Genomic DNA, 25,187 nt, shown 5'->3' on the forward strand with positions numbered 1-25,187 from the left:
TTGTTAAACAAATGAAGCACAGTTTTTAATTATAGCATGTTTTTTAGGTTGCAGTAGAAAGATACAAACTTATACAATAATCTTCAGATAGGTAACTTTGCTAACACACCACACAATTTTAGCATTTTGCAGCTTTGCATGTTTATTACCACTGCTTAACCTAACAACCATACAGAAAAGCACCCTCTCTAAATCAGTTGAATTTCAGAGCCAGATTCCCGCCCCCCTTCCCCTTCCTTACACTATGGCCACGTTCAGAAACTCCACTCAAAGGCAATGAAAATCAATATTGCATACTTGGATTTCATACAATGTAGCAGGAAAAACAAAAATGAAAGGCTCTCACACATGAAGAAACGACGTTTCACTTCAGTTTATGAACTTTTTGAGACTTTACTCACTGTTTTTTGTTTCAACACATTATCTCATGTCACTTCAGAATATAGCAACTGGCTATGACTATATTTATATATAAAAAGTTATAAAAGGCAGTCAAATTGGCAGGTGTGTCAGCTTTCTTTTATATAAAGCCAAAATCTATTTAAATAAGGCTTATTAGATTTTTCCAGTTAAGATAAAACAAAAAAAACGAACAAGGCCTAAAAAGCATTGCTCACATTGAAGACTCATTATATTTTCTGCCTGTACCAAAAACAAATTCTAAGGTTAAAGTATCTGTGTGTGCAAATTGGCAAAACAAACATTGGGGGAAGCTCTTGAAATGATATGCCATCAGCTTTCATTCTAATTCTCTCAGAATTATCAACTTCCAGCCTAAAGTAACAAATCCTAAAACACAGAACACCCTGCATGTTTTCTAAAATAAAAATATGTACAGCATATTAATAGTATGCAATATGCAAAAAGCTTTTGTGTTGCTGATGGCAACTTAACTCCCCCCGCCCCCTATTCACATGTGTACCTCTACTGACAATTACATCACTAAGCCTGTTAGTTTTAAAGACACTCCTGTCCGTCAGAATTTGTAGATCTTTGTGTACGGGCTCCACTCATTTGACTCTGGGTTGTAGACTTCGACTGTGTTCAGAAATTCATTGCCATCAAAGCCGCCCACTGCATAGATGGTGTTGGCCACGGTTGCAAAGCCAGCATTGCTTCTTGGAATGGTCATGCTGCCCATCATCTTCCACTCGTTCTTCGCAGGGTCATACATCTCCACGCAGCTGACGGCACGCGAACCATCGAAGCCGCCACCTACGAAGAGTTTCCCTGTGGAGTGAATAGCAGTCATATTCAGTAAAAAAAACAACCACGTTCCGGGTACAAAAGCTATACCGCAACTGAAAGGTTAACTGGGTACAGAGCAGGGTTAAATATACTGCTTGAGCTTTCTTTCAAAAAAATTAATGAATTGAGACGGCAATAACATTCTATCTACTTCAACACTTTACAGCTCTTCTGAATACAGTGGTACACCTCCAGTTACGAAAACTTCAGGATGCGTAACCGGCAAACCCGGAAGTATTTTTCTGGGCGTTTGCCATGCGTATGTGCGCAGAAGCACTCTACTGCTGCGTGCGCTTAAGTGGTCTCTCCGGTTGTGAAAACCTTGGGATCTGGCCAGACCTCTGGAACAGATCCCGTCCGCAATTGGCGGTACCACTGTACCTCCATTCTAGAACTCTCAGACAGGTTTTTTTGTACATACTGGACTTGGTAGTCAACCGAAAAGTTACGTTTTTATTATATTATGTTGATTTTGACCAGGGGTCAGCAAACTTTTTCAGCAGGGGGCCGGTCCACTGTCCCCCAGACCTTGTGGGGGGCCAGACTATATTTTGAAAAAAATGTGAATGAATTCCTATGCCCCACAAATAACCCAGAGATGCATTTTAAATAAAAGGACACATTCTACTCATGTAAAAACATGCTTATTCCTGGACCGTTGGCGGGCCGGATTGAGAAGGCGCTTGGGCCGCATTTGGCCCCCGGGCCTTAGTTTGGGGACCCCTGATTTTGACATTATGAGTAGTATCTAATTTTTGAGAAGTAGTTCTAGTAAATAACTTTGTGATTGTTACCATACGGCCTATTACGTTTACGTGTGTCTTCAATTGGATTTGCGTAATATAGGCATTCTGGTGGTTTACGGTTCACAATCTTTATCTTCAGCCAGTGTGAACTGGGTCTGCAAACATCGAGAGAGCCATTTCCCCAATTGCTCTGTCATGTATTCTGATTTGCTGTGCCCCATTTCTAGGCCACAAGGTCTATATCCTCCCCACCACCACCCCAAAAAGGCATCACTCTGAATTGCAGAGCTCCACTCACACAAACTTACCATCAAGTACGGCAACCCCTGCACCACGCCTAGCCACGTTCATGGGTGCAATCAGGGTCCAGGTATTGTTTTCTGGGTTGTATCGCTCCACGCTGTTAAGGCAGTTCCAAGATTCGGCTCCTCCGATGATGTACAAATGTCCACCGAGCTCACATACAGCAGACTGGTGTCTTCCTATAAATGAAAAGCCAACAGAAGCTTGCAAATTGGGGGGAGTGTTTTAAGCTGCTCTCTAAAAGCAGCAGCATCACAAAAACTGCAGGGGACATTTTTCACGCCAGCCAGGAGTCAACTGCCAATAAGTCAGTCTAAAAGGTCTCAGAAAGCGATTCCACTTGTTGCCACTCTCACTAATGCAGTCTGTGGGGAAAAAACCAACCCTCAATACTAAATACTGCTCCAGCAAAGGATGCAGCTTCTATCTGAGAATCATAGAATTGTAGAGATGGAAGGGACCACAAGGGCCATCTAGGCCAACCCCTTGCAATGCAGGAATCTTTTGCCCAACATGGGACTCAAACCCACAACTCTGAGATTAACGAGTCTCATGCTCTACCAACTATCAGGGAGTTGGTTCTCGCCAAATTTCATTTAAAAACTAGCAGTAGCAGACCTCTAAAAGTGGCACACTGCAGCTGAAGCTGCTCTAAGACATTTCCGTCTCCTAAAGAGCTTGAATTCTTAAAGCCATCCCAACTTGAAAACGGTAAAGGCAAAGGACCCCTGGACGGTTAAGTCCAGTCAAAGGCAACTGGGGTTGTGGCACTCATCTCGCTTTCAGGCCGAGGAGGCCGGCATTCGTCCACAGACAGCTTTCCGGGTCATGTGGCCAGCAGGACTAAACTGCTTCGGGCGCAATGGGATACAGTGACAGAAACCAGAGCGCACAGAAACGCCGTTTATCTTCCCACCGAAGCAGTACTTATTTATCTACTTGCACTGGTGTGCTTTCGAACTTGCTAGGTTGGCAGGAGCTGGGACGGAGCAACGAGAGCTTTCCCCGCCTTGCAGATTTGAACTGCCAACCTGTGGTTTAGACCGCAGCGCCACCCGCGTCCCTTCCAACTTGAAAAATGAAAGCGCAGACTTACGGATGTTAAGTGAAGCACAGCTTGTCCAGGATTTTGCTATGGGATCGAAGACATCACAGTTTTTCAATCCTTTCTGACCGTAAGGATCTGAGCCGCCAACAATATACAACTTTCCATTCAGGGCACAAACACCTGTTAATCCATGGTGTGGAGAGAAGGGAACAAAACAACTTATTGCCTGAATGCTTAGAAAGAAATAATAACCTTCATAGGGCATTGTAAAGTCTTACCTGCATTGCAACGGTTGGTTCTCAGCTCCGGAACGGGAGTCCAATCATCAATCTCCGGATCATACATTTCTCCGCAGCTCAAGTCATCCGAATGGCCGTTAGATCCACCGACAACATACAGCTGCCCCTAAGTTGAAGAAGCAATAAATATTTCAACAAAGATCCATTGCATTGTTTTGGTTAAACATGCACGCCTGGGCCTGGTGTGTTAGTAGTGAACAGTTTCTAAATCAGACAAGGAAAGCCGCCTAGAAAAGGAATTGTCCTGTCACTACAGGCAACTATGAACCTAGGTGTGTCCTTTCAGAAAGTGCAGAGGAACACATGACCATACCTTTGTGCTGAACTGCTACAAATTTAAGTCAGGGAATCAGATTCTTGGGTTGCTCTGTACGATGACAGGAAGTGTGTGGGGCCCTGTTGATTCTCCTTGATCTGTCAGCAGCTTTTGATACCCTCTACCATAGTATCCCACACAGCAGCTGTCCAATCAGGGATTGGGTGTCTCTGCTTTGCAATGGTTCTGATCCTCCTTGGGAGGGCTGTCGTCAAGAGAGTGGCGCTTTGGGGGTGCTGTTTGGCCTTGCAGAACCTTCAAGGTGGAGTTCCACACGGGTCAATTTTTTCTCTTGTGTGCCTCACTTGTGCTCTGCAGGGAAACTCACTGGAATCGTCACGGCCCATGTTATCAGGTGCCAGAAATACATTTTTATTTATCCTTGCTTTTGGCACTTAAGTTTTTGAGATCATACTGTAGCATTACAGTGGAGGCTAACATCAGACTAATCTATTAGTGTTTGTGTGTGTAGGATTTGTTCTTTTTATTATATTGTTGGGTGAGCACTTCGGCAAATGTTGAACTTTGTGCACTTCTTTTAAAAATCTGGTTTTAAACTTAATTTACTTGGATTTAGCACGTAATTCAAGTGCTTCTGGTGCCGGAGGGCAAAGCTATTCACCCCACACATACCATTAAAACTGCCATCTGGAACCGAGCTCTTGGGGTCCTCATCGGTGCAATGAAAGTCCAGCAATCCTTTCGGGGGTCGTAACATTCTACGGTGCGTAAACATTCTTCTCTGTTATAGCCACCTAGCGGGAAGGCAAAGCGTGCAACGGGTATTTAAGGCAACAGAATCTCCTCGTGAAAACCAATTTTAGCAAGCAATTACTCTGCAAAATACTTCACGTGGCAGTTTGCCCAAGCATGAGAAAACGCAGAGACACCCCGCGTAGCTTGAAGCGCCAGTAGCTTTTCCTTACCTGCGGCTATGAGCTTGTTGCCAAGCTCTGCTGTTCCCAATCCAGATCGAGCATACTGCATCGGAGACATGGACTTTTCAATGAGGTCACCTGCCTGGATCTCAAAACTCAAGCTTTTCATCAGCCGTGGAGTGCTGGTTGGAGAACTCTGGGGACTGTTCCGTCCATGGAGGAAAATCACACAAAACACGCCATCCAGAACAGCGAGACACAGGTAGGTATTATCTGGGGGGGGGGGAAGCAAGGGGAGGGAAAGAGTACATTTAATTCCAAAGTATGAACGTTTTCTTCCACTAAAGCAGGCTTCTTCTACCTCGGCCCTCCAGATGTTTTGAGACTACAATTCCCATCATCCCTGACCAATGGTCCTGCTAGCTAGGGATCATGGGAGTTGTAGGCCAAAATATCTGGAGGCCGAAGGTTGAGGAAGCCTGCACTAAAGCTATACCAATACCCTCTAGGTAGGCTGGAATTTCAGCTTTCCCCCAATATTTGAAGGAGAGAAAAGAACACTGCATTTATTAACGTAATTACAAAAAATGGCACTGCCTCCCGCAACTTCAATATTGGTATTTATGGGTACACAGTGGTTTAAAAGTAATACCCCCAGAAACAAAGTTCTGCTTACTTGAGGTCTTCTCTGAAGCAACAATTTTCCACTCGTGTTTAGGACTCTGCACTGCTGCGTTTGGAGAAAGACTTCCAGAGGAACTGCTACTTATCTGCTTGAGATCATTCTCACGGGGTGTCTTTTTCTGCAAAATCAAAAGGCAGCTACAGAAACCCGGCCACAGAGCGTACTGTGATCTGCCTTTGTTTCAGAACTAATTTTTTCTTCTATTTTTACCTCTGTGCAGCCTCATTTATAAGAACATCTGCACAGGGAACTTGACGAATCAAAATCTCAGCAACGTGACGGAGCACGTAATGCAGCCCTTACTCGCAAAAACCGCTTCATCCCAATACTCGACTCACAGTCCTTGGCTTCTGAATCAAATGAATGACTTAGCTTCACGTAAGCTATGCTTTCTAATGGGACGATCTTCACTTTGTTTGCAAGTACCTGCGACAACTATTATTACTACACAAGTTTCAAGGGTGCATGCATAGCCTACACAGCAAAATTCTGAAGACTTATTGTATAAATCCAATATATTACATAAGGTTTTCTACCAAACTGCATATATTTTGTCTACTACTTTCAGCACCACACCATCGTCTTTCATTTGCAAGTGCCTTATAGTCTAAGGAGTGGGGTGGATTTAATTCAAGCTTGCTGGAGCTATTTGGGTTTTTTTTTTACTAGAACCCCAAAAACTACTGACCAAAGCTAGATGCCCAGGACATACAGCTAGTTGTTTAAATGTTGCTCAGGACACCCTGAGCCTAGTAAACAAAGCCATATCCTTTCACACAAAAATCCACTTCCGTTTAAGCTTTCTTCATTTGAACTTCCTTATTCCTTATTCAAGGGGAATGAAGGGTTTTGTTGTTGCTATTGTTAAAACAATTGGGAGACAGAAAGCTTTGCCAATCTCCTGCAGATCACCCAGAGATCTACGAGAAGATCCCCATCTACCTTCTGCCCACCTCGGCTCTATGAAACCCATCTCAGCTCTTTCAGAATTATTACACCGGGTTCCTCTATTGGAGCCACTTCCCCTTTTGTCCCGAATACTTCATTTCCACTCTCTCCCCCTTCCAAATGGGCTTTAGACACCTCCCTTGGTGCCCCTGCTCCTCTGAATGTTTTAATTCATTTGTTTTTAACCTTTGGGAGACAAGCCTTTGCCATCTTTTCTTCTTCTTCTTCCCAGAATGTCTCTGGATCCCACATGGTCCCAGAGGCATTCTCGGAGAAGGAAAGTGTGACTACTTTGCAGCTGGCATTTTGCTTTCCAGTGAACCCAGTCAAACGGCCTGCTTCTTTTTTAAACAAAAATGGGGAGAGAAAAGAAGACTGATTGCTGCCCGATAAGCTTGTGGGGTTTGGGGGGAAGGTAGTGAGTTACATATGAGAAAGGATCCCCATTCCCCCCCCCCCAGGATGTGATTTTGTAATTTTTTAAGTAGGGTGTGAGTTCTGTCTGCAACACAGGTTTGGAGGTGTCTGGAAAATGGGTATTTTCCTACTTGTCTATTTCAACTAGCCAGACCCCCCCATGGCTGCCTTTGAACACTTTGGTTTTAAAGGGACCAGTCATTTAATGGAAGTCTGAGAATTCTTGCTCACCCCTGAAAGACTGAATGTGCCTGTAGGTTTTACCGACACCTGTACAGATTTTTTTAAAACAAGTATTAGGTGATTTAAACTTCTTCAAATCTCAACTCCTGCTAACACACCTATTAAATTAGCAGCTGAGAGAAGGCTAATATTATCACCTCTCTGGTTCTTGTAACTCCAGATACCACCACCTAATTACATTTAAGTTGCAAAATGAACTGAACTCTGCTTCATCACAGATTCGTTTCTAGTTCAAATCAATTCTCTCGACTCATTTAGGCTGCTGAAACTCAAAGCTCCCAATTGAAAATGTACTTTGAAATTGAGTTATGGCAACAGTGGGAATTATTACAACCAGAAAGTGAATAAGATTTTCACAAAGTTACCAATGCGCAGTGCGCTACAGTTCTCAAAATGTTCCCACTGTTTGCATGAATGGCAGGCTACCTGAAGTATGCCATTATTCTTGCAATGACAAATTGGTTCTACTCAGTTCAACCTGTGCCCCCTCTATGGCAGGTTTCCCAAAGGAAATCTCCAGAGCTACTTCATGACGTGCTGCTCCTAGTCACGTGCTGGATAAACTGCTGCAACTGAAAGTCTGCACTTCTAGCTACGAAGCTCTGCTTCCAGAAACTTATTCAGCGCTTCTTGTTTGCCTCGGATCGCTTAAACTCTATCTGCAATCTCCTGCAATCTTTAGCACTGCACTCCCTTCTCAACATTCCAGAAGCTTAAGATGAAACTCCACTAACTGCTCTTGTTCATTAAGTCGTGCTTTCGGTACTAAGGCATATTTACAGTCGTACTGTGGAAGTTGAATGGAATCCGTTCGACTTCCAAAACGTTCAGAGTAACCAAAGTGTGGCTTCCGATTGGCTGCAGGAGCGTTCGGTTTCCTAAAATCGTCCGGAAACCGGAACGCTCACTTCCAGGTTTCGATCGTTTGGGAGCCGATTTGTTCGGGAGCCAAGGTACGACTGTATTACGTTACAGCTTGAAGGAACTAAATCGGGGGTGGCTGACCTGTGACCCTACAGATGTTGCTGCGCTATAACTCCCACCGCCCCTGCCCACTGCCCATGCCAGCATGGGCTGAGGGCAGCTGCATCTGGCAACATCTGGAAGCCCACATTTGCCACCCCTGAACTAGGCCGCACGAGCCGTCTAAGGCAGCTATGTTGTTTCTTCCTTTTACTACTCTAACCAGTTTTACCTGAGGTTACCTCAGACCATGTGCAATTTGTACCTGCACAAACTGAATGTGGTCATCATCACTGCCATACACCTCAGCCTGTCCTTCTAGCAGGTTTCCATCAAGCAGCTTGTGATCGGCTGAGTAGTACAACGTTTGAACCTGAAAAACAACAGAACAGCCATGTGGCTACAGTCTCCATTGCCTATTTTAACTATTGGTACATAGAACACAAGACTCCATAGGGGCTCCAGTGTCATTCAGGTTCTCTTCTTTCCATCTAGCAGAATGGCAAAAAAATAAAAAAAAAAATTAAGTTGCTCTCATGATGACAGATCTTCCAGTTATGGCATGACGGATCCTCGCTTTCGCAGCTCAAAAGAAATCTTCAGTTGCCTTGACTTCCCTGCGCCGTAACATCAATATGTGTGACAATGTACATTATCTTGCAGAATAAACTTACAGGTTGACAATCTCAAACACACACACAAAATACTGTTGCCGGAACCCACAATTTTCTTATTTGCAAAATACAACATTTTCTCCTTTTCCAGTATGTGAATAAAGCATGTAAACCAAGCACAATTGGATTATAAAAGGCGTCACGCTAAATATGAGTTGTATCCAGCTAAGTCGTACTTTTTGAGTAGCCCTGCTCACGTCACTTAGCTGTGTACAACCCAGTGGGGCTGATTTTTCCATTTAGGAAAGTCTACTGCCCATTACTAGACACGATATGAAACTCATCGGAACTGCAAGGAGAATCTGACTACAGTGGAACCTCGGTTTATGAACACCTCGGTTTATGAATTTTCGGTTTATGAATGCCGCGGACCCATCTGGAACGGATTAATCCACTTTCCATTACTTTCAATGGGAAAGTTCGCTTCAGTTTATGAACGCTTCAGTTTATGAACAGACTTCCGGAACCAATTGTGTTCATAAACCGAGGTACCACTGTATTTGACTAGGCTTCTGAGAAAGGGCAGAATATAGCAAACATAACCATTCTCAAAGGCTGCTAGTTTGATGGCAAGCTAGGTTACGTCTTTGCAAACAATTCAAAATTTATATTATCTCCACTGCGATTCTCAAGACGCTGGCATTTCTGATTGAGACTACACTGACTGTTGGGTATGAGAGAGAGGCTATTTAATTACATAAGTTTTGTCAAAAGTTAAGATATCCTGTAAAGAAGTAAACACCATATTAATCATCATCATCGTTTTTTGCCCACAGCGGATTTTCTTAGGAGAACTGGGGCAGGGCTGCTGCTTCTTTACACTCGAAGTCTCTTCTATGGTTCTTCATCGCTGAGTATCCTAGTTTTGTTAATAAACCTATGGGGAGATAAATCAATGGGGAGGAACAACCATTAGAACCTTTTACCTACTGTCTCTCTTTAAGCAAAAACCCTGCAAAAAGGAACACATTAAGGACACACAGTGAGCCTTAAAAACCACCTCCCCGTTTTCAGAGTGAAGTTGTTAAAAGAGTAAAAAACAGAAACGGAAAAACCAGACTGAACAGTTTATGCAGCTCACCTGGGAAACCCCCCTAAGTTTCTCAGCTTAGGGATACCTACAGTAAGATTTAAATTTTTCACATAGGTTGTTTTTTTTAAAGAAAAAAAGAAAAAGGATCATCCTTAATTTCAGAAAAAGCTTAATTGTTAAAGGCTGCCGAAGCTCATTTTTAAAAGACTAACCTCTTCCATCAGATCTCCTAGACTGTCTCCATTCTCCCAGATGCTGCGCTGCACCCAGTTGATTACCTTTGTGTACAATTTGCCATTGCTGGGCAAGCTAACATTGTCTTCAAGCATGACCTCCAGCTGGAATTAAAAAACAAAACAAAAAGGGTTTGGTGGCTAAGAGAGAGAAAAGACCTAACAGGCTTGCCTACACAAGATTAAATAAAATCTCAAACATCATTATACCAACATAGAACTTTCTAGAGGTATAATGAATGCAAACTGCATTGACAGTTTTTGCTTTATGAGTAACATTATTTAAAATAATAATAATAATAAGTAGTAGTAGTAGTAGTAGTAGTAGTAGTAGTAGTAAATCCAGAACGGAGAATGTAAAATACCAAGGTTTGCTCACATTCTGGTGTAACAAAGAAACAGAATCTCCTGCTTAGGGCTGTGCAAATAGGAGCAGGCTTGATTGTCAGTGGTTCCCATTAAGTTCTATGGCAGTATTTCTCAAACAGTGGGTTTCAAGGTTCACTTCAAGGTGCATCTCAGTGCCACAAGCTGCCCAGTATCTCCTCCTCACCTGCCTGCCTCACCCTCTAGCTCAGGCATAGGCAAACTCCGGCCCTCCAGATGTTTGGGACTTCAATTCCCATCATGCCTAACTAGCAGGACCAGTGGTCAGGGATGATGGGAATTGTAGTCTCAAAACATCTGGCAGGCTGGAATTTGCCTATGCCTGCTCTAGCTGCCCATGGCATTTTGGCTGGACCCATGCCAGCACCAGCAACTCCATTCGTGTTAAGTTAAAGTGGCCAGGAGACAGAGGTCTTTGGGGGGGGGGGGAGCGCAGGATAGGTCAAAGCGCCAAGGGTGGTATTGAAGGAAACTAGAAAGTGAAATGAAAGGTTCGTGATAATTCATTGGGAATAGAAAGGAAGAGAGAGGAAAGCTGTTATAGGAGGGGAAAGTGGGTAAAACTAAGGTGGAGGGATGGGGGGAGTGGAGTGTAAATTTAGGGGCAGGGGGTGGGAATTAATCATGGTGAGTTTTTTTCCAAACGTGCTTTCCTCTTAGCTCGTTTCTCCTTTTTGCCCTGAGTTCGTGCTTCTTTAAAGTCCACAACACCTTTTGTAAAGGCCGTCTCCAATTGGAGCACTCACAGGCCAGTATTTCCCTGTTATCAGTGCTTATACTACATTTTTTAAAGATTAGCCTTGAGAGCGTCTTTAAACCTCTTTTGTTGACCACCAGCATTTCACTTTCCATTCTTAAGATGGGAATAGAGAAGTTGCTTTGGAAGACGATCATCGGGCATCCGAACATCATGACCAGTCCAATGAAGTTGATGTTGAAGAATCATTGCTTCGACCCGGATCTTTGCTTCTTCCAGTACACTGGCATTAGTTCGCCTGACCTCCCAAATGATGTGTACAATTTTTCAGAGACACTATTGATGGCGTTTATAAGTGGCCCATGTTTTGCAAGCATACGGTAAAGTTGGTAGTATAATAGTTTTGTAAACAAGGATTTTGGTTTCCCTGTGACTCTCCCAGTCCTCAAACACTTCAAGTGATGCTGGATTTTCAGAAGACAGTCCACAGGGCAGTGCAATTTACAGTGTCAAAGACCTCAGGTCAATAAATGCCATATAGAGGTTGGTTTTGCTCTCTGCATTTTTCTTAAAGCTGTCGAGCAGTGAAAATCATATCCACTGTCCCCCAGAAAGTCGAAAAACCTTTTGGGATTCAGGAAGGATAGCCTCCGATATAATTAGGAGAAGGTTTGCTAAGATCCTTGCAAGAATTTTGCCGGCTACAGATAATAAAGAGATGCCTCGATAATTTCTGCAGTCCGTTCTATCACCTTAAAAAAAAATTTTCCCATGATTTTGGCATCCCTGAAGTCTGCTGGGATCTCCTCTCTCTCCCAGATTTTTTAAAGAGCTTGTGACGTCGTTGTGTATGTTCAATTCTGCCCACTTTGAAGACTTCAGCTGGTATCCCATCAGGTCCGCTGGCTTCCTTGGTTTTTTATTTGGTCACAAGGATCACAGGAATGTGCAAGCCCACTCACCACGACAAGGGGATGATCCAGCAAATGAGGGTAGAGAATATGGTACAAGCTAAGTGTGGAAGAATGGGAGGTGGGAAGGGGAAAATGTAACAGAAAAAGCCTTCTCCACTTTTAAGAGCTGCCAGGTCAACTAATTCTGTCACAGGACCTTCAGAGCAAACATCTACACCAGGGGTAGGCAACCTAAGGCCCGGGGGCCAGATGCGGCTCAATCACCTTCTAAATCCGGCCCGCGGACAATCCAGGAATCAGTGTGTTTTTACATGAGTAGAATGTGCCCTTTTATTTAAAATGCATCTCTGGGTTATTTGTGGGGCCTTACTAGTGTTTTTACATGAGCAGAATGTGTGCTTTTGTTCCCCCCCCAAATACAGTCCAGTCCACCACATGGTCTGAGGGACGGTGGACCAGCCCGTGGCTGGAAAAAGGTTACTGAGCCCTGGTCTACACTTTGCTTTGGGAAAGCTGAGCTAAGGAACTCCTTGCCATAAGGAAAACGCTGTGGTAAAAGAACGCAGCAATTCCCCAAGATTGATTGGGTATCTCTAGATGCCAGTGTTTGCCAGCTGATTGGAACAAACACTGCCTCCACCCCCTGACATTTTTTGACTGGTGGGCTTTGATCATTTCCAGCCATCTCAAGTGGGTGCTGGGAGTAGAAAACTTGAGAACCCCTCTTCTATGGAACAAAGTAAAAGGGCTGCAATTCTGGACACAACTGAGAGGGAGCTTGGAATGGGTGTGTGTGTGTTAAATACTGCACATTTGAGATAGCTGTAGTGACAAGACAACTCTTCATGCTGGATTGGCCCTCTTGTGAGGTCCAATATGTGCACGTAAAATCACTCAGCTATTGTGAAAAAGGTGATGGAAGGAGTGACGATTCCAAACCGAGCAACTCAAAATCTGCGAGACAGTTTGCCCTAATGTTTTAAGAAACGCAGTTTCGTTTAATTATTTCCTGGTGGCATCAAAACGTGAAAAGGACTAACTTCCATTTTTTTTACTGTGAAATTAGAAAGCAGCATGAGATTGCTCACCTTTAAACGTGGCAGTTTGAGAAATTCCTCCTGGTCAGAGATCTGTAACAAGTGCTCCTGAAGGTAACTATCAATCTTGCTCAGTAAACGTGAATCGCCCATGGTGCTTGCAAAGTTCCGATAGGAGATGCAGCTTTCAACGCTCATTCTGGAGAGCAAATAATCTCCACAAACCTTTTAGAAAGGCATACAATTATGTTATTTTTTTAAAAAAAAACAGAGGTTTGGGACACTTTTGGGGCACTTTCTATTTCTCACTTCTTATAGCCCACCAACCTACTATGGCACCCATTTCAGCAAATCAATTTTACATCTTCTCTTGGCTGCTCTTAATTTAAATTTTACATCTTAATTTAAATTTTACATCTTCTCTTGGCTGCTCTTAATTTAAAACCAACGGCATTACTGTTAATCAAACTTTTCTGAGACATCGCTCTCAAATGCCTTTGCTGGTACTATTTAGCAGTGATAAAGCTAAATTAAGCTGCAGGAATGGGCGTGGCGCTGCCTGTTTTTCTTCTAGGAAAACGGGACCAAATATAATCAACCTTTTGTTTTATATTTTGCTGCAAACATTTTTAAATAAGCCAGGATATCTGCATTATCTGCAAGCATCACCGCTTTGCTGCCGCTTCTGCAAAAGCAGCACACGGCTCATGTGTATACAGTCACTATCTGCTACAATTAAAGGAACTGGTGCCGTCTATATTTGATTGCCCGGTTCATACATTAATCTGTGCAAGTGCACTCCCAGAACTGCTGACATCAGCAACAAATGTATTTTACGAAACTGTCCCCAAACTGTTCTGAAATCCATAGAGCAGACTAACAATTACTGTAATCAAATGAAATCCTTAGGCTATATTTCATCATCATCGCTGATCCTAATCTATAAATGAAATGCTCTTTTTCGTGGTAAAATTGCAGGCGGATTAATCAATATGCCTATTCACATGCTTGAGTTGCTCATTAAGATTAGTTTTTCCTTCAACTAGGGTCACAGAAACTTTGGTTCCTTAAGTGTCCAAAATTTATACCTGCTTGACTCTCTCCATCTTCAGTTTCTTTGCTGCAGAGTACACATCTTTGACCAGTTCTTTATCAGCTTTCAATCTATTAAAGTTATATGGTTATTTTAGAATTTGTTCTTAATAGATAGCATAAGATAAAGTGCCTATCGTATGTAAATAACAAAAAAAAAAAAAACCCCAAGTCACTTACTGAGCAGTATAGGCATAGTTTAACAGGACTTCAACAGCTTCTGGATGAAGATCGTCAAACTTTACATGGGAAACTCCGTGAGAGTCGCTGTCATTATTGAAGATTTCAAACAGATAAGGACTGCAGCATGCTAGGACTGCTCTGTGTGCCAGCATCTCATATCCACAGACCTGTATTAAAATAAGAGAAAGACTTGTGTTAAACCTAAATAGTTCAGCCTAACAGATGACATGCAATGTTATGTCTTGCAGAATAGAAAACTACTGAAAATCAATGGATTTATTGCAGTGGTTCCCAATTAGCTAAGTACTTCACACCCCTTTTTTAAAAAAAAACAACAACAAGCCATGGACCACCTATTTTTGAATTTTTTTTATGTGAATGGTGCCACAAACCCCTTAAGGTCTGCAGACTATCAATTGGGAACCAATGACTGAATGGATTTCAGAGCTGTAAGATTAACTAAGGGACCCAGGTGGCGCTGTGGGTTAAATCACAGAGTCTAGGGCTTGCTGATCAGAAGGTCGGCGGTTCGAATCCCTGCAACGGGGTGAGCTCCCGTTGCTTGGTCTCAGGCTCCTGCCCACCTAGCAGTTCGAAAGCACATCAAAGTGCAAGTAGATAAACAGGGGCCGCTCCGGCGGGAAGGTAAACGGTGTTTCCATGCGCTGCCCTGGTTCGCCAGAAGGAGCTTTGTCATGCTGGCCACATGACCCGGAAGCTGTCTGCGGACAAACGCCGGCTCCCTCGGCCTATAGAGCGAGATGAGCACCACAACCCCAGAGTCGGACACGACACGACTGGACCTGATGGTCAGGGACCCCTTTACCCTTTACCTAAGATTAACTACAGGTGATCTCGTTTTACCAACCGCTTTCGTTCACGATCCAGTTTCTAATCTCGTTGATTTAAATAAGGTAAGCACATTTCTACCACTGATTTCAGTTAGAATACTTAATAGTTTTGGCTGGATCAGGCTCATAATTTTAAAAGGAAAGGAGACTTCAAAAGAATTCCATCTAATGGTGTATAGAGTTTTCAGAACACGTGGGGCCGAGAACTTAATTGAAAAATTAATTGACACGAAATTCCAAACTCAAAACGTAACACCCAGTTGTCACTCTGTTAAGTTACCTGGAGTCTAACATCACAGAATTGGCCGCTTTTTCGCAAAGCATTTAGCTTGGCAACAGACGACTCAATGAAGTTTTCATCTTCGAACATCAAATAGCCATTAGGAATCATTTTTGCTGTTTCTGTGGCTGAAGAGGAGAATTTGCAGTTGTAAATAGAGCCAAGTGTAATGTTACTTGATGCAAAGCCTTTTTGAGGTTGTAATCCTAGACAAACTACAATCCCATACTATCTGCGAGTAAGCATCTGTAAAAGCAGACAAACATGCACAAGACTGCCAATAAACTGGAGGAATTCAATGTGTTATTATGATCATCCAGTCAGTTCAGTAAGTCTCCCTTCCAGACAGAACCATCTCCCCTCTCCTCCCCACTTGCAGCAATGGGGGTGTTCTCTGGAGACACACACACACACTGGGCCAATCTGCAGGGGACGTGGGGTTTAACTGTTAACAATTACGGTGGACCCTCCGGATATGAATTAAATTCGTTCCAGGGGTCCGTACTTAACCTGAAAAGTCTGTAACTGGTATACACTTCCGGGTTTGCCGCATTCGCAACCCAAAAGTTACGTATCCAGAGCGGTATGTAATTCGAGGGTCCACTGTATTAATTTCACTTGCTACTGAAATGGAAAAGTTTAATGCCCAAGGCATGGTGCCCTCTCCACCATGAGCAGTGCTGGCATAAAGACTACCAGAGTTATCAGTCACTGTCACACTGCAGGTCTGTAATAATAATAATAATAATAATAATAATAATAATAATTTATTTATACCCCACCCTTCCCAGTTTAAAAACCGGGCTCAGGGCGGCTAACAGAAAATATAAAACATTGATTAAAATGCAACTTAAAAACAGCCTAAAACATAACATAAAATGCAGCATCAATATCAATAAAATACAAAAATTCAGGGGTCGTTTTGGGGAAAAGAAAAAAAGAAAAGAAAAAGGCAAGAGGGGAGTCACCAGTTTGTTTGAAGGCAATTTTAAATCAGTTTTCCAATTAAGCAGCTTATATCAAAAAGTGATTATGTAATTGCTATCGGGTGCCTGCCAGTTTGCACGACTCTCCGTTTTTTATTTTGTGCCCTGGGTTTACAGTATCAGAATCAGATCAAAGTCAACTGTACTGTACAACTGACTAATCAATACACTCCACGTCACAAGAAATGACATTATATATGCGTTGACTTGAGTAAAAATGGATCAAATAAATTTACGTTGTGGAAACTAGGAGACCTTGAATAATCCGAAGTCTTCTTGTGTGTTAATATGAGAGCACGTCAATTTATATTCCTCCTAAGATAAACAGCAGCGTGGAAAAATGCAGGCAGTTGCGTCTTCTAAACGGATGACTCCAAAACTACCAGGCTTTAAAACGATGTAATCAAGTCCTTAAAAGCTATAGATACGAATTTCTTCTGTGGTAGTTGTGCATCATACTCTGCAACAGAAAACAAAAAAATAAACGGATTAATTTGGGATTTCTGCATGTTTAGAATCCGTTTAGGACTTCTTTCTATGCCAACTGTGAACTGCCTGAAAAGGCTATTAAAACACAAGACCAACATTTTCAAAAATTAAAAGGTGTTAATGGAAGCCTGTCGCTATTTAGTTTTTAACTTAAGGAAATCAGGACAATTTTGCATGAAATATTATTTACCCCCAAAATCAGTAAACGGTACATAAAAAGAGTGCATCTTCTTTAGATCTGTTTCAATCACTCAGCTATATCCTTACAGTAATTCAGTTACAGCACATCTGTATTACTGTAGTTGACCCAGCAAACAGAGATTAGTCTGGGCAAAGTCTACATATGGCAGCTCTTATTGGATAGACCTACATCTAAAAGCAATTCTTCTTTAAAAAGTCTCAGAGCCCTTAAGCAACCTCTAACACCCACACTGTAATATAACAACCGGGGGGGGGGGGTGTTAACTCCACTATGATTCAGGATCTATTTTATTCTCAGAACCTTATCTCTTAGAACTGTTTGCAAATATTCCTCACTGATGGCCTTGAAGGTTTTTACTATTTTGGACTTACTGTATTTTTCCATCTATAGGATGCCCCCATGTATAAGACACCGCCTAATTTTTGACGCTGTGGGTTAAACCACAGAGCCCAGGGCTTGCCGATCAGGTCAGCGGTTCGAATCCCCGCAAAAAGGGTGAGCTCCCGTTGCTCGGTCCCTGCTCCTGCCAACCTAGCAGTTTGAAAGCACGTCAAAGTGCAAGTAGATAAATAGGTACCGCTCTGGTGGGAAGGTAAACGCCGTTTCCGTGCGCTGCTCTGGTTCGCCAGAAGCGGCTTAGTCATGCTGGCCACATGACCTGGAAGCTGTCTGCGGACAAACGCCGGCTCCCTCAGCCAGTAAAGCGAGATGAGCACCGCAACCCCAGAGTCGGTCACGACTGGACCTAATGGTACCTTTACCTTTAATTTTTGACATTATTTTTTAGGGGGGGGGACACACACCGAGTCTTATACATGAAAAAATACGGGAATTACTTTTTATATAATATGTAAATATGCAACCAGGTTTTAACCCTTGGGTGGTACCACATTTTTAAAACAATCTGGGAAACTACTTATTTTCTACTCACTCGTAAACAGCAGTATTTCCCCCACCCGGTATTCCTAATATAAGTGAGCACGATCACAAAAGTTTCGTGTGAATGTGTCTCATGCTGTAACTACACACCTAGCAAACCAAGCAGAGCAAATTGATGGAAGGTGGGAAATGACGGAATCTTTTGACTATAAAATTTAATGTAAGCAAACGCTAGGGAATATGTATCTGTACATGTGTAATATGGCCAAAGGGTTGGGATTAACAAAAATGGAGAGACGTGAATGGGGCTGGAAGCTGGACAGGTGAGACATGGAAGGCATGGAAGCAGGAAGAAGTATTTGCTAGATAGATCAACTAAATCCTTCCACAAATGCTGTTTCCAAACCGGTTTTGGAACTAAATCTGTCTTAGTTTTACGATCCTGCTCAGTAGCCAAACTGGAAACGACACTAAATTGTGCCAGTATTATTTAAAAGGAGAAGTTTTGATTTCAACTTTACTAATTGCTTTGATTTTTTTTTGAGGGGGGGGTGTAATAATTTATTTAGGTGGCCACTGTAAGCAGATGAAAACATTAGCGGGGTTTTAATAACACTTGTAATGCAGAAAATAATATTGATAATATGGAGAGATTCATAAAATGGATTATGAAATAATACGCAGTTGAAAAGGTTGACAAGAGGACCCATGGAGGGGGTGGCGGGAAGTCTTGAGATTCAGAAAAATCTCTAAATTTGGGTATCTATTTTGTATTGCTACATTTGTATTGCTACGCTTACATTTGTTAAATAGAGTAAAAATTATTTCCAAATAACAATAATTGTTCTGATTTTTCTGTGTGGAAAAGCTTAATTTGCATCTCTCTCCCCCACTAGAAGACCATTTACACAGTTCTGCCTCCATAGGAGGTTTGAATATACTTTAAGGTGTCCTGCTGTCCATAAAGTACATTGCTTGTTTTAACTCTAGCTTTTCAAGGGTTACACAACACAAAAAGTAAAAGTCACGTCCTGTTGCTCAAGAAAAGTCAGGGAGGCTGAGAGGGGCATCTTGTGTCTGGGCAGCCCAGGACCACCACACACATTGCCCTTGCTTGTTCCCCTGGGAGGTCACTTCAGTGCTGCTACTGCAAAGTGGCTTGACTTCAACCCCAGAGAGGCGCATACTCCATTTTCTCTCAAGACAGATGGATAGCAACAGGAAGGATGTGGCCCAGAAAGTTGCTCCCAAGGCAAGGCAGGCTTTAGGCAGAAAAGATTCTAGACCAGGCATCGGCAACCTCCGGCCCACGGGCCACCCACCCATGAACTGAGCCGCCCGCTCGGCAAGCCCCCCCGCGTGCTGCGGCAAACCGGTGCAGAGCGGCGTGGGGACTCGTTGAGCGATGCCAGAAATCGGGTCTACGCAGCCGCAGAAGCGTTGTCTGGCGCTGCAGACATTTTGGAAATGGGTGGCCAGCACCAGAAATGGCTTCTGCGCAGCCGCGGACATGCGCAGAAGCCATTTCTGGTGTTCTGCGGCACCGGAAATCGCTTAGGCGCCTGTCCGGCCCACGGACGATAGTCCGTGGAAATCCCCCGGCCCACAGGCAGAAAACATTGCCGAATCTAAATTCTATTCAATCTCTTGGCTGAGGACCATCCACCTCCATCTAATTTCAGAGTGGCTAGATTTCACATTTTGGATAACTTTCTTTTCTCCTCACCTTTCTAAAGAAGCTCAGCTGAAACTTCACCAAAAACCACCCCAACAGGATTCAATACAGTTGGTTCAGGATTAAATAGTTGGTTTAAGAACAGCTTAGTTTATGAATAACTTGGATTAAGAACGCTGCAAACCCGGAAGTAGGTGTTTTGGTTTGTGAACTTTGCCTTGTTTCGCTTCCTGTTGAGTGTGTTCCATTTGTAAACTGACTCCCCTACTGCTATGGGAAAGCACGCTTTGGTTTAAGAACGCTTTGGTGTAAGAACGGACTTCTGGAACAGATTAAGTTCGTAAACCAAGCTACCACTGTACTGTGAAATTAAGCAGATTTCTCTCCACAAAAATTCTTGGTAAAACTTCTGAAGGCTGGGCCACATGAGACTGAAATTAAAAGTTCCATAGTACATGCATAACTTCCTTTAAAAATTATGTTTTATTGGTTTCATATGAACACACTTACTAGCACTACAATACGAACACTGTTTGCAGAGATAACTGGGCACATCATTAATTAAAATATTCTGCCTATCATCATTTGGATTTCTTCCTAAATCTATTTCCACTATTTCTGACTCAGCTGAATGCTCTGCTCCTACTTCAACAGGTTCTGAAGATTAGCTTTGTCATCATAGGGAGTTTTGTCACTGTTAACAAACATGATAAAAATCAAACTACAGTAAGTACTCTGAATAAATCCGTCCTTTATAATTCCCCCCACCTCTCCTCTGTTGGTATGTTTCTCCACTAGTGCAACACTCCAATTTTGGAGGAGTTTTAGTGTAGCATCATCTATATGTCGCCTTTAATATATAGGTGGTGCTCAACGTCTGTGGGGGTTACATTCCAGGGATAGCATATAAAGCCAAAACATTTTGGGTTCAATGGGGGGGTTTGCCAAAGTCTTTTCACCCCAAACACCTGCCCCTGCCTTTCCAATTAAAAAAAGAAAGGAAAGCCAAGTGCATAAAGCTTGAATAAGTGCAAGGTAAATGTGCAATAAGTTGCTAGTTACCTGTGGTTTCTTTAAACTGTGTGGAAACTTATTTAAGGCCAGCCATTCCCACCGCGAGTTGCAGACGGCCTCTTCTATTTCTCTGCCTCAATCCATTTCCCATTCTTTCCTGGGACTCTCTTGTACCCCTATCTAGATCCATCAACACACCATCCGTGAGACCAAACTCATTTCACTAAATTCACAGCTGTGCAACGAACAGCCAGGAAGCAGTTAAGGGACATAGGGGGATGGCTCTTTCATCTTTTGTCTGAAAAGATTGAATATGGAGTTTTTGCATCCAGGACATGTTAGTTCTCCACATTCCTTCTCCGTTAAAGAGCAAATGCACTGTTGCAAAAGGCATTTAAGCTTAGGGTATTCCTTTCTCCATAATGCCCCCAAATTGCAATGCCTGGCGTCTCACCCGCGATTCCACTGGTCTCCCTCCAGTGAGTTCAAGTTTTCTTTCCTGCTTTTCAAAATTTTCAGCACAGATATAAACTGACTGACAAGCAGAGATCTACATTAGTTGATTTGTTTTATATAGGACACTCCCATACCCAAGACCTGCTTTATTTGAGTAAGGTTCCAGAGTGAGTCATTGTTTCTTCAGCGCAAGTACAAGTCAAGTCTTAATTGCTTGGCCTCCTATAACTTTAACTTTTTTTTTAAAAAAATGCTTACGATGATGCATACCTTTCAAAGAGTGTCAGGCTAGACGTAGATTTAAAAAGCTGGAAAACCAGAAAGCTGTTGCCCCAAACCATACTGATGTTCAAAGTGCTTGTTCTACTACAGCTTAAACACAAATTCATCCTTAGTGACAGGCACATAAGAAACAGCAATACCACCACCATGTCCATCAAGAAGAGGGGCAAAGAAAAACAGCGTGCAAAGTCCACAGCACAAACTAAACTCAATTACATCCAGACACAGGTTAACTACAGCAATTCTCTTGCACCCTTCCTGGAACGCAGCTCATCTACCTTGCCCCATACATGAATAAAAGTTTAGCCATCATGACCTCATGAGGCATCAGACCCAAAACAATACATGACGCATGAGAGAGATTGCTCTACAATCTTTGAAGCAGATTTTGATCAAAAGCAACACTACGGGAGGGCTGCTTACCCCTCCTTTCCAACCTTGCACAATGTTTTCCGGTACCGTACCTTTTTTAAAAAAAATAACCGTACAGGTACTGTACCTGCATTTCCCCCTTCCAAGGTGAACAGCAGAGTTGTCCGCAGACTCACATGAGATTTAAGATGGGAAACATTGTGGGTGAAGCTTATCTCCAAATAATCAAGAGTCCCTCACAGCTGCTAGCTGCTTTAAAATAAGAATAAAAAAGTGTATATAGACCTCAGACCTCCCACGTCACATCCTAGTTTGAGTCTCAGGAAAATGTTCTGCATGTTTGTACTACTAACTAAACATGATACTGCTAAGTGTGTCGGGTTTTTTGGGAGGGGGGGGGACTGCATAGTGCATGCTAATCGGTGCTACAAACTTTCAAACTTTCACGAGAGACTGCAATTTTAAGTAAAACTGGCTGGGTCTTTTGTCTTTCCCCACTGGCTACTTTCTCACTTAAGATTCCCACAAACACAGTTCCAGTAATTTACTTTTACGGACAATGCATCAGGAATCTCAAAGGGTGGGGGAAAGCAGCTGGCAGCGGCCTGGAGGATTCTGAGCACAAAAAAGGCTGGTGGATTAGAAGTTAAGCTTGTTTCTCTCACTCCTACCCCTCAACATAGCCTAAAGGGGCTTCCAAGCACACATTTGCATGCAATGTGTAATTTGCCCCCCCCCAGTATGATTCTGCTACTGTTTTAACTTGAGCAGGCCCATTTGGAGTAGATGTTGTAGAGGCTAGGCTAAACCCTTCATCACCACCCCATGCAACCAAACGCTGACATCACAGCACAAACAATTCTAAGTTTTCCCAATATTATTTTTATATACAGTATAGCTATAAATGATCGTCTAAATGAAGGGCTGGACTAAGATAAATGCACCGTTGTCTAGAAGACATTATTGTCCTTGACATATGGCTGACTACCTTTGTAGGCAGGCAAAGAGCAAAATCCCAGACATTTATTTTAATATTTGATGCAAAATATGGGTTTCTTCCACTGAAGCAAATGGAAAAAACAGAAACATAATCTATAGAGAACTGCTCAGGCCTTGCCTAATTATAACACAGAGAAACCATATCTGCCTGTGGATTGGCCAGCGTGTCTTTTCCTTCCCACCCAATCACGCCTTCAACTGCAGATAGCATTTCGGAGCAGATGCTTTTCAGTTCCATGTGCTTGGCAACAGGATGGGGCAACGTGGGGGAAAGAACAAAGGCAAAGGAGGGGAAAGAAAAACCTCTCCTCAAATAACAAAAACCATTCAAGACTCGCGGTGATCTCCTAGCTGCTTCTTAGTGACTGTAGCAATGTAATAAATAGGCAAAATGCTTCCTCGCCCCAGACAAAAGCAAAAGAGGAACAGGCACTGGCTTCCCGTCAGCTCACCCTTTTCAGAAACAGTCAAAATGGGGGTGGGAGGAAATGTACCTTTGAAGCTGCTGAGATTAGTTAGAACTCTCCAACCTCTCTTTCAAGGCTGCCCCGCCTGGCAGACCATCCATAAGGAGAATCTAGCTTATTTTCTTTTACACGTGTTCTCACCTTTTAAATCCCTGCATTGCAGGGGGTTGGACTAGATGAGCCTCAGACACCTTTCCCAACTCTATTAGCGGCTCCATCACACAATACACCACACCAAAATGAAGGGGGTGCAACCCATAACCAACATGAAGCATACATCTACTTCCCGGTGTCGTTTATCCATGACGCCACGAAACATCGTCACCCACTACTGCGAATAGGGTCACGCCCACCACTGCAATAACCCACCTAAAAAAAATCGCGGGCAGCATGGCACCGCTACAGCTCCCTTTCTCTCTGGGGGGGAAAAGTACGCAAGCCTGCGCACACCTCAAAATAAAACAAGGGATAACCTCGTTTCTAACGCACCTGGATGGTGGGGGAGAATCACCAGTCTGCGGAAATGAGAGCAGAAATTAACAATAACGAGAGAGAGAGAGAGCGCGCAAACCTTCCTTCCCCAGACATCCTTATTCTCCCTTCCGCCATTTGCGGGGAAAAACGGGTTGCTTCTAAAAGCACATTTGCACACACTACAATGGGTCTATGGACCGCTCCTCCCACCCCAAAGTATTCCTCCATTAAGTGACACCACCCAACATTTCAAGTCAGCACCCCACGCGATCCGAGCTACCCGAAAGAAGCCCTTGAAAGGAAAAGAGGTCTCGCTCCTCTTTTGGTTCCCCCCGCCTTAAATCGCCTCGCCGCGCGGCAAGATCCTCCCGCCCCCGGTAAGCTCCATCGCGAGCAAGGAATGGGACCGGCGCTTTCGGAAGGCAGGCGGGGAAGCGGGGCAAAAAAATCCCGCGCGCGCCGTGCGCCTTTACGCACAAGGAAACCCGATTCGAGTTCGACTGCGCCACGCGGTCCCTCGCTTGAAAGAGATGCTCCGGTGGGCCTCGCAGCCCCTGCTTACCTGGTGTCTCTCGACGCAGGCGATGCCGCTCATATTGAGAACGTCCAGGCCGCTCAGGGGGAGAAGAAGAAGCTTTGCGCCCCGGCTGTGCGCGCAGCGCGTCGAAGGCGGGGACGGTTGGGGAGGCGGCGGCCACCAAGGGCGCGACGACGCCAGCCGCGGCGAAGGGAAGGGCGCTTTTCTGGGGAAGCTCGGCTGGCTCCGAGCCTGGGTGGAGAGAAGGGAAAAAAAGAAAAGGAACCGCTTGGCGCGCAGGAAACAATAGCCAGGAAGGGCGCCGAGTGGCACGGATAAGACAGACGCAGAGACCTCCACGCCCTCCTACTCCAGCGACGACTACCCGCCTTCTGCGGCTACTGCAGCTCGGGCTGGAAGGAGGCGGGTGGGGAAGGACGTTACTGCCGCCGCCACTCCTCCCTCCCTCCCTCCCCCTCGAGGGGACTCTTCGAGAACCAGTAGCCTTTCGCGTCTCCAAAACTAAGCGCGTTTGGAGAGAGGGGGAGCTGCGAGAGGAGAACGCGGATTGCGCCGCGGGGGAGGGAGGGCGGAAAAGGAGTCCCGCCGCGGGACAGGCCGTGTGCGAAGCTGCAGAAGCTCCTCTTGCGCCTCCCCCTCTTTTTTCTTCTTTCTTGCATCTCCTCCCGGTTGCTGCAAAGTGGGTCAGGAGAAGAAGGTGATGATGGGGAGAAGGGAGTTGCTGTTCCTTGCTGCTAAGGATTATTGTTATATTTCTTGGCGTCCTATTTTCAGGGGGGTGGGGAAGAGAGGGCGTCGCTGCCAACCTGTTGTGCGTTTTCTTGCGCAGCAACCGGAGGAATTCGTCGTTTGCAATAGTCGAGTATTTTTTGCTCCCCT

General features: G+C 43.9%; 1 protein-coding gene across 6 annotated transcripts; it reads right to left on the minus strand.

Annotated features, from left to right (window-relative positions):
- IVNS1ABP (influenza virus NS1A binding protein) lies at positions 1 to 24,683 on the minus strand. Of its 6 annotated transcripts, none has more exons than XM_035122293.3 (15): positions 24,333 to 24,683; positions 16,717 to 16,921; positions 15,476 to 15,603; positions 14,342 to 14,511; positions 14,158 to 14,233; positions 13,121 to 13,294; positions 10,014 to 10,139; positions 8,360 to 8,467; positions 5,515 to 5,641; positions 4,887 to 5,111; positions 4,594 to 4,715; positions 3,624 to 3,750; positions 3,394 to 3,525; positions 2,303 to 2,476; positions 1 to 1,230 (listed from the first exon to the last, which is right to left on the minus strand). In XM_035122293.3, exons 3-15 carry the CDS (start codon positions 15,584 to 15,586, stop codon positions 977 to 979), a joined length of 1,926 nt encoding a protein of 641 aa, XP_034978184.2. In that variant the 5' UTR covers positions 15,587 to 15,603; positions 16,717 to 16,921; positions 24,333 to 24,683; the 3' UTR covers positions 1 to 976. The 6 variants fall into 6 exon arrangements, with proteins under 6 accessions (XP_034978184.2, XP_034978185.2, XP_088531005.1 ...); XM_035122294.3 differs by having other exon boundaries at positions 16,698 to 16,921; XM_088674879.1 differs by lacking the exon at positions 24,333 to 24,683 and adding an exon at positions 23,324 to 23,532.
- Positions 24,684 to 25,187: the final 504 nt, after the last annotated feature.

This window comes from Zootoca vivipara, chromosome 7 (genome assembly GCF_965207765.1).
Source record: "Zootoca vivipara chromosome 7, rZooViv2.hap1.1, whole genome shotgun sequence".
NCBI classification, from domain to species: Eukaryota; Metazoa; Chordata; class Lepidosauria; order Squamata; family Lacertidae; genus Zootoca; species Zootoca vivipara.